Source organism: Pangasianodon hypophthalmus, chromosome 2, assembly GCF_027358585.1.
Source record: "Pangasianodon hypophthalmus isolate fPanHyp1 chromosome 2, fPanHyp1.pri, whole genome shotgun sequence".
Lineage (NCBI taxonomy): Eukaryota > Metazoa > Chordata > Actinopteri > Siluriformes > Pangasiidae > Pangasianodon > Pangasianodon hypophthalmus.
Genome location: NC_069711.1, coordinates 200,001 through 210,000, shown reverse-complemented (window position 1 = coordinate 210,000; position 10,000 = coordinate 200,001). Strand labels below are relative to the sequence as shown.

The following is a 10,000-nucleotide window of genomic DNA, read 5'->3' as shown; positions in this document are numbered from 1 at the left end:
TCCTCTGTCCTGAAAATGTCTGAAAACTTAGTTACAGCTTTACCTCTGACTGTTACAAAGCACTGACACTGGAGACTCCTTCCCTGAAAGTTACATAAACACATTTCTCCTCACAGAAAATTTCACCATATCAACGTTTTTTTATCCATGTGAGCGTCTGCCGTACGAGTCCCTGAGAATGAGCTGTTACTATAGAAACCATAACGTATTAGAACTCATGGTTCATATAAAAGGCACTTTTTAAAATCTTTTTAAATAAAAACCTTACATAAAAGAAACAAATCTCAGACAAGTACCAGCGGTTCTGAATGTAGGACAGGAAGTTTCTAAGGACTAACAGAATCTGGTGATTCTGGTGATAATGTTCATTATACAGATTAAAAGTTTTTAAATATATATCAGTTTCCCGAATTTTGGAAATCTGTATCTGTATGTGTTGTAGATGTTCAGCGGCGTGGGAAGAACATACGAGGTCGTTATGCTGCGGGTCTGGAGCGAATTCTGCTGGTCTAGTGTGAAAATATTGAGTAGTATAGTACTGTATATAAGCAGTAGTATATAGTAAGATTATTTTTTTTTTTTAGGAAATTCAAATCTCAGTGTCAGTAAGCGTAATTAAGAGTGATATAAGTCTTTGGTGAAAGAGCACTCAAATAGCAACAGAAATGCTTCTACTGCACGTATTACACAAAAAAAGGAACAACAAACTTCTGCATTTTAACCTGAGGGGATCTAGAACATCACTGCAGTAGATAAATGTTCTACAGACGATGAACAGTGCAACCACAAGGCTGGGGTCAGTCTGACCATGACCGCTGCCAGACTACCGTTTATATGTAGCTAGTTCAGTTTTCAGTGGTTATCAGAGCGGACAGAAATAGATCGGATTGTCGTTAATATTTGTTGCGTATTCTAAGTTGAGCTGAGGAGACGTTACATGACAATTCACACTCGCTTTTCATTTTAAGGGCTTCTGAATGAAAAAATACCAATTTTCCAAGCATTTAATTTCAAAATGCTAAGCACTTTTAGAAATTCAAGAACTTGTGCAAACCCTGAACGCACTTTAATGATCCAATCTATAAACATTTTACTATTTTAAAATGAAACCATTCCTCTATAAACTGTAGAAATGTTATTTGTTCACATAAACTAAACCTGTAAAGTAATACGACTAAAGGTTGTAACTCATAATTTCTGACCTCCGTCCACAGAAAACTCGGAATTCTGCTGGGGAACTCGGGATGGTCCTCTCAACCCTGAGTTCAGGGAGTGACGTCAGATCAACATGGCCGCTCACAGCATCAGCAGTAAACACAGAGGCACTTCTTACCTTTAAATGAGTTACACTGTATATACTGTAACCTCCAGCCCCTGCCCCATTTAACCCCTGGACATCTTCATATACGATGTGTGTGTGTGTGTGTGTGTGTGTGTGTGTGTGTGTGTGAGAGAGAGATCACATTTCCGTAAGCGAGTCCCTCGAAGCCGTCGTGTATAGCCAGGATCTGATGTCCCTTTAGGATCCCGGTCCTGACTGCAGAGCGTACGGCTGCGTTCATACCTGCACACGGAGCTCCGACGTTCATCAGGCCGATGTTTATATTACTCTACAGACAGGGAGGAGAGAGAGAGAGAGAGAGAGAGAGAGAACGAGGGAATAGAAGAGAAGAGATGTGAGACAACAGGGGAAATGCAGATCATACTGTATATATTATTATTTTTTTTATGAAGAAGAAATAACTCATTGAAGAATAAAGTATCAGTGGAGTGAAATAACTGATATAGATTGACATGGTGCTGATAAAACAGATTACACTTTCACTGTGCCTCGTTCATGTTTTATAGTAACTTCTGATGTCTGCTCAGGAACGAGTGCTGCACGTAAAAGAGAAATAAGAGTTAATAAGTGAATAAGTGAATAATCAGCAGGTACACGTGCTTACCTTCACCTCAGCAGGGTTCACATGAGCAAGCAGCTTATACGTGTTCCAGTTGTTCTCAAAACTCCTGCAGAACACAAACAACATGTTCTCCACATTCAGGACGACAGGAAGAGAGAAAGACAGGAAGACAGAAACAACAGACAGACAGAGAGAGAGAGACAGACAGACAGAGAGAGAGAAAGACAGGAAGAGAGAGAGACAGGAAGAGAGAGAGAAAGACAGACAGAGAGACAGACAGACAGAGATACAGACAGACAGAGAGAGAGAAAGACAGGAAGAGAGAGAGACAGACAGGAAGAGAGAGAAACAGGAAGAGAGACAGACAGACAGACAGAGAGAGGAAGAGAGAGAGACAGGAAGAGAGAGAGACAGGAAGAGAGAACACTTACGTTCCGCGGAGCTTCATCGACTCTTCGAACCGGCCCTCGGCCATGGCTTTGGTCACGTCTTTGGTCTGAGACGACAGAAATGTGATAAACACTAAACCGTGTCACACATCAGACAAAACTGAAAATGACAGAATATTAAAAAAATATATAAAATTACTATAATACAGATATATCTCAATGCAGATCCAGTGCTGATGGCGCTTCTGCCTTCTGACTCAAGCGGCTCATTAGCTCACTTATTTATCTGGATTTATTAACAACAAAGACTGGATTGTTCCCATACTGTGTTCTGCTTTCCGGTAATAAATCTAGATAAATCAGCTAATTCATTTATCTCCATTTAAATACACAAACAAACAAATTAATTATTTTTTTCAATTAAATAATAATAATAATAATAATAATTACAGCTAAATGTTTAGCTTATTTGTCTAGATTCATCAAATAAATAAATAAATAAATAATATATTAATAAATGCAGTTAAATTTCTAGCTTATTTATCTAGACTTATCAAATAAATAAATAAACAAACAAACAAATTGATTGATTGATTGATTGATTGATTGATTAATGCAGCTAAATTTAAATTTCTAGCTTATTTGTCTAGATTTATTAACCACAGCAGTTAGATTCTTCACACTGCCTCCTCGTGTTCAGTGTTTGAAATATCTCTGATGTGACATACTTGTAAATCGAATAATTGTAAAGAATAATTTTTCTGCACTTCGTCCTCAGTGTTGATTTCTGTCTCTTGCCCTGCCGATGAAGGATCTGATTAAAAAGTGCTTAAGGTCACTCAATGAACAGAGTTTCTGAACAGAAGCTGTGTGAAACGAGCCGCAGACTTTGTGTGTGATGAGTTGTGTGATGAGTTGTGTGTGTGAGTTGTGTGTGTGAGTTGTGTGTGTGAGTATAGTGCCAGGTGAAGCTGTACCACTTGCACACACTCCATTAGAGGCAGTCTGATGGCCTGATTCCCCGACAGGCTGACTACACACGCCGGCGTGTCCGGAGTGGCCTCCAGCAGCGCCATCACCGCCTCCACGCCCATCCTACTGCCCTGAAACCACAGCAGCACTCCGTCTGAGTCTCAGCGTCTGTATCATAAGTAATTAGCGTAAACACAGAGGAGTGTATGCAGGACCATATACCAGGATTCTGTCGAAGGCTGAAGGAGTTCCTCCTCTCTGTACGTGACCCAGGATAGTGGCTCGTGTGTCAAAGCCCAGCTTCTTAGTGACCAACTACACACAAGAAGAACATGAGCAGTGTGTGTGTGTGTGTGTGTGTGTGTGTAGAGAGAGAGAGAGAGGGAGAGGTAACCTCGCTCACACTCATGCACTCAGTGATGGGACTCTTACATTCTTCACCATGTCACAGGTGATGGGCTTCCCACGGCGATCGATGGCTCCCTCAGCTATGATGATGATGTTAAGGCGATAACCCAGACTTCTTTGCTAAACACACACACACAAGCACCTATAAACATGGCACAGAAAGTGAGTGTGATGCAGTGTGTGTGTGTGTGTGTGTGTGTGTGTGTGTGTGTGTGTGTGTTACGTTAGCTAATCTTCTGCACAGGTGCTCCTCCCAGCCTTCCTCTGGAGGCATCTCTGGAATAAAAACCCAGTCAGCACCACTCGCCAGAGCAGTTACTAAGGCCAAATACCTACACACACACACACACACACACATACACACACACACACACACACACACATACAGTATGTATATGTAATTATGTAAAATACTGCAGTGGAAAAACAGAACATTTGGGCCATAGTTTTATTTTTTACATAAACACATTAGTGATATGTGTATAATAGTGCTATATTTCTCGGAGCACGGTGCTGAACTGTTTCTGGTTTCTTTGGTTTAAAAAGTTAGACATATGTACTGTATATAGTGTTTGTACTGTACGCAGTGTTTGTGCTGTACGCAGTGTTTGTACTGTATGTAGTGTTTGTACTGTACGCAGTGTTTGTGCTGTACGCAGTGTTTGTACTGTATGTAGTGTTTGTACTGTACGCAGTGTTTGTGCTGTACGCAGTGTTTGTGCTGTATGTAGTGTTTGTGCTGTACGCAGTGTTTGTACTGTATGTAGTGTTTGTACTGTACGCAGTGTTTGTACTGTATATAGTGTTTGTGCTGTACGCAGTGTTTGTACTGTATGTAGTGTTTGTACTGTATATAGTGTTTGTGCTGTACGCAGTGTTTGTGCTGTACGCAGTGTTTGTACTGTATGTAGTGTTTGTACTGTACGCAGTGTTTGTACTGTATATAGTGTTTGTGCTGTACGCAGTGTTTGTGCTGTACGCAGTGTTTGTACTGTACGCTGTGTTTGTACTGTACGCAGTGTTTGTGCTGTACGCAGTGTTTGTGCTGTACGCAGTGTTTGTGCTGTATGTAGTGTTTGTACTGTACGCAGTGTTTGTGCTGTACGCTGTGTTTGTACTGTACGCAGTGTTTGTGCTGTACGCAGTGTTTGTGCTGTACGCTGTGTTTGTACTGTACGCAGTGTTTGTGCTGTACGCAGTGTTTGTACTGTACGCAGTGTTTGTGCTGTATGTAGTGTTTGTGCTGTATGCAGTGTTTGTACTGTATGTAGTGTTTGTACTGTACGCAGTGTTTGTGCTGTACGCAGTGTTTGTGCTGTACGCAGTGTTCGTGCTGTACACTGTGTTTTTACTGTACACTGTGTTTGTGCTGTATGTAGTGTTTGTACTGTATGTAAAGTTTGTGCTGTATGTAGTGTTTGTGCTGTATGTAGTGTTCGTACTGTACGCAGTGTTTGTGCTGTATGTAGTGTTTGTGCTGTATGTAGTGTTCGTACTGTACGCAGTGTTTGTGCTGTATGTAGTGTTTGTGCTGTACGCTGTGTTTGTGCTGTATGTAGTGTTTGTGCTGTACGCTGTGTTTGTACTGTACACTGTGTTTGTACTGTACACAGTGTTTGTGCTGTACGCTGTGTTTGTGCTGTATGTAGTGTTTGTGCTGTATGTAGTGTTTGTACTGTATGTAGTGTTTGTGCTGTATGTAGTGTTTGTACTGTACGCAGTGTTTGTGCTGTATGTAGTGTTTGTGCTGTATGTAGTGTTTGTGCTGTATGTAAAGTTTGTACTGTATGTAGTGTTTGTACTGTACACTGTGTTTGTGCTGTATGTAAAGTTTGTACTGTATGTAGTGTTTGTACTGTACGCAGTGTTTGTGCTGTATGTAAAGTTTGTACTGTACGCAGTGTTTGTACTGTACGCAGTGTTTGTACTGTATGTAAAGTTTGTACTGTACGCAGTGTTTGTACTGTATGTAAAGTTTGTACTGTATGTAGTGTTTGTACTGTACACTGTGTTTGTGCTGTATGTAAAGTTTGTGCTGTATGTAGTGTTTGTGCTGTACGTTGTGTTTGTGCTGTATGTAGTGTTTGTACTGTATGTAGTGTTTGTAATGTACACTGTGTTTGTGCTGTATGTAAAGTTTGTACTGTATGTAGTGTTTGTACTGTACGCAGTGTTTGTGCTGTATGTAGTGTTTGTACTGTATGTAGTGTTTGTAATGTACACTGTGTTTGTGCTGTATGTAAAGTTTGTACTGTACGCAGTGTTTGTACTGTACGCAGTGTTTGTGCTGTACGCAGTGTTTGTGCTGTATGTAGTGTTTGTGCTGTATGTAGTGTTTGTACTGTACGCAGTGTTTGTACTGTACGCTGTGTTTGTGCTGTATGTAGTGTTTGTACTGTACGCAGTGTTTGTGCTGTATGTAGTGTTTGTACTGTACACTGTGTTTGTGCTGTATGTAGTGTTTGTACTGTACGCAGTGTTTGTGCTGTATGTAGTGTTTGTGCTGTATGTAGTGTTTGTACTGTACACTGTGTTTGTACTGTATGTAGTGTTTGTACTGTATGTAGTGTTTGTGCTGTATGTAGTGTTTGTGCTGTATGTAGTGTTTGTACTGTATGTATTGTTTGTGCTGTATGTAGTGTTTGTACTGTATGTATTGTTTGTGCTGTACGCAGTGTTTGTGCTGTATGTAGTGTTTGTGCTGTATGTAGTGTTTGTGCTGTACACTGTGTTTGTACTGTATGTAGTGTTTGTGCTGTATGTAGTGTTTGTACTGTACACAGTGTTTGTACTGTATGTAGTGTTTGTGCTGTACGTTGTGTTTGTACTGTATGTAAAGTTTGTACTGTATGTAGTGTTTGTACTGTACGCAGTGTTTGTGCTGTATGTAGTGTTTGTACTGTATGTAGTGTTTGTACTGTACACTGTGTTTGTGCTGTATGTAAAGTTTGTACTGTACGCAGTGTTTGTACTGTACGCAGTGTTTGTGCTGTATGTAGTGTTTGTGCTGTATGTAAAGTTTGTACTGTATGTAGTGTTTGTACTGTACGCAGTGTTTGTGCTGTATGTAGTGTTTGTACTGTACACAGTGTTTGTGCTGTATGTAGTGTTTGTACTGTACGCAGTGTTTGTGCTGTATGTAGTGTTTGTGCTGTATGTAAAGTTTGTACTGTATGTAGTGTTTGTACTGTACGCAGTGTTTGTGCTGTATGTAGTGTTTGTACTGTACGCAGTGTTTGTGCTGTATGTAGTGTTTGTACTGTACGCAGTGTTTGTGCTGTATGTAGTGTTTGTGCTGTACGTTGTGTTTGTACTGTATGTAAAGTTTGTACTGTATGTAGTGTTTGTGCTGTACGCAGTGTTTGTGCTGACTGTAGTGTTTGTGCTGTACGCAGTGTTTGTGCTGTACGCAGTGTTTGTGCTGTATGTAGTGTTTGTGCTGTACGCTGTGTTTGTGCTGTATGTAGTGTTTGTACTGTACGCAGTGTTTGTGCTGTATGTAGTGTTTGTACTGTACACTGTGTTTGTGCTGTATGTAGTGTTTGTACTGTACGCAGTGTTTGTACTGTACGCAGTGTTTGTACTGTATGTAGTGTTTGTGCTGTATGTAGTGTTTGTACTGTACACTGTGTTTGTACTGTATGTAGTGTTTGTACTGTATGTAGTGTTTGTGCTGTACGCAGTGTTTGTGCTGTAAACTGTGTTTGTACTGTATGTAGTGTTTGTGCTGTATGTAGTGTTTGTACTGTATGTAGTGTTTGTACTGTACACTGTGTTTGTGCTGTATGTAAAGTTTGTACTGTACGCAGTGTTTGTACTGTACGCAGTGTTTGTGCTGTATGTAGTGTTTGTGCTGTATGTAGTGTTTGTGCTGTACGCAGTGTTTGTACTGTACGCAGTGTTTGTACTGTACTCAGTGTTTGTACTGTACACAGTGTTTGTACTGTATGTAGTGTTTGTGCTGTACGTTGTGTTTGTACTGTATGTAAAGTTTGTACTGTATGTAGTGTTTGTACTGTACGCAGTGTTTGTGCTGTATGTAGTGTTTGTACTGTATGTAGTGTTTGTACTGTACACTGTGTTTGTGCTGTATGTAAAGTTTGTACTGTACGCAGTGTTTGTACTGTACGCAGTGTTTGTGCTGTATGTAGTGTTTGTGCTGTATGTAGTGTTTGTACTGTACGCAGTGTTTGTACTGTACTCAGTGTTTGTACTGTACTCAGTGTTTGTGCTGTACGCAGTGTTTGTACTGTACTCAGTGTTTGTACTGTACGCAGTGTTTGTGCTGTACACTGTTTTTGTGCTGTATGTAGTGTTTGTGCTGTATGTAGTGTTTGTGCTGTATGTAGTGTTTGTACTGTACGCAGTGTTTGTACCGTATGTAGTGTTTGTACTGTACGCAGTGTTTGTGCTGTATGTAGTGTTTGTGCTGTACGCTGTGTTTGTGCTGTATGTAGTGTTTGTACTGTACGCAGTGTTTGTACTGTATGTAGTGTTTGTACTGTATGTAGTGTTTGTGCTGTACGCAGTGTTTGTGCTGTACGCTGTGTTTGTGCTGTATGTAGTGTTTGTGCTGTACGCTGTGTTTGTGCTGTATGTAGTGTTTGTGCTGTATGCAGTGTTTGTACTGTACGCAGTGTTTGTACTGTACGCTGTGTTTCATCATTTCTGTTCAGTATTTTCTAATGACTCAAATCAAACAGGTTGTTTTACTGTAGTGTATAATAACAGACCACTTTATTCTCTCATTACTGTTCATTTGTTTTGAACACAAACAATATAAACATGAGCGAGTGACTTACAGTTAAATTATAAATTATAAATTATATTTGTGTAACTCAGGCCCTGTCTCTTCCTCGCCAGCAGAGGTCACTCTCCCCTGAGTTTTGAACACTATTCACACAGCAATTTGCCAATGATTACAGATATTATTTATTAAAGAATGACACATCATAGTTTTTATCCATTTATAATTACATTTAACTGCTGTGGAATATCTTGGCAGAAGCTATATATGAGCATAAGAAGCAAATGAATGAAAGTTGACGTGGGCTTTAGGAACACTTTTCAGGACTATAATAATAATAATAATAATAATAATAATAATAATAATAATAAACAGTAGAGTGGTACATACCCACAGTGTCGGCCCATCACCTCCAGAATGAAGGTTCTCTGATGACTACAGAGAAAACAAAACACAAATAATCTGTTACGTAATAATAAGAACTTGGAGACACACAATATATAAAACACACTTCTTTTATTTTCCCGTTAAACACAGTTCTGTTCACACAAACACCAAGGTTCACTTTTAGGAAAGAATTCTGTCATTGTTTTACCTTTTCAAAAGTTTTGTCTAAACTCCCGCTGCGATCTTAAACAGTAATCTTATCTTATTATTTATAATTGTATGCAAATTCATGTTAATATTTCTCCTACTGTCACACAGTCCACCTCTCTGCATGGTGTACGCAGCTTTCATTCCGTCCTTCTCTCCGCTCCCTCATTGGTTTATCTCCCTATCATGTCTAATTGTGACCTCAACCCCACTGAACACCTTTGGGATGAACTGGAACTGGAGACTCCTTACCCAACATCAGCGCCTGACCTCACTAACGCTCTTGTAGCTGAATGAACACAAATCCCCACAGCCACGCTCCAACATCTAGTGGAAAGCTTCCCAGAAGAGTGGAGCTCATTATAACAGCAAACACACGGGAATATTTATTGCCCATAGATGTTTAGTGGGCAGGCGTCCACATGCTTTTGGACATGTAGTGTATATTCCTTGTGGTGTTTTGACCATTTAACTCTTCTCTGGATCTGCTCTTGATTCTAGTTTTTGGATTTATTGTGTTAGACCTTGGACTGTTTTCTGACTGATTCTGATTTTGGGTTCTGGCTATCGTTACTAAACCTCCTGCTTATGGATCCTCACATATTTTCCTCGAGTCTCCAACATTACAGTGACTATTACTAAAATATCTACAATGTCTTTTACTAAAAGCGTTATATATAAATAAACCTGAGATAAAACGGTAAAACAGGAAATGCATCAACGTCTAGAAGCATGTTGTCTATATAATGAGCTGGAATTACTGGCTGTAGTGATGGAGTTGACTTTATGACTGTGTGTGTGTGTGTGTGTGTGTGTGCGTGTGTGTTAGTGCAGACACACACACCTCTGCGCTGTGGTGGTAATCGCGTCCACCACCTCCATGATCCTATGCAAAGCCGAGTCTGTTCCGATGGTCATGTCTGTGCCGCAGAAATCGTTGTCTATGGAACCCACCATCCCTACGATGTTCAGGTGAGAGGAACGCT

At 40.1% G+C, this 10,000-nt stretch overlaps 1 protein-coding gene across 1 annotated transcript in view; it reads right to left on the bottom strand.

Moving 5' to 3' along the window:
- The window catches only part of pfkmb (phosphofructokinase, muscle b), a 22,335-nt gene that overhangs the window by 5,870 nt on the left and 6,465 nt on the right, over positions 1–10,000 (bottom strand). The window contains exons 5-13 of the mRNA XM_034299057.2: positions 9,859–10,000; positions 8,811–8,855; positions 3,897–4,005; positions 3,698–3,793; positions 3,488–3,580; positions 3,271–3,396; positions 2,336–2,400; positions 1,947–2,010; positions 1,464–1,610 (exon numbers count right to left, since the gene is read on the bottom strand). The exon at positions 9,859–10,000 is cut by the window's right edge and continues 24 nt beyond it. Of these exons, the coding sequence (XP_034154948.1) occupies positions 1,464–1,610; positions 1,947–2,010; positions 2,336–2,400; positions 3,271–3,396; positions 3,488–3,580; positions 3,698–3,793; positions 3,897–4,005; positions 8,811–8,855; positions 9,859–10,000 (887 nt within the window). The remainder of the gene's footprint in view (positions 1–1,463; positions 1,611–1,946; positions 2,011–2,335; positions 2,401–3,270; positions 3,397–3,487; positions 3,581–3,697; positions 3,794–3,896; positions 4,006–8,810; positions 8,856–9,858) is intronic.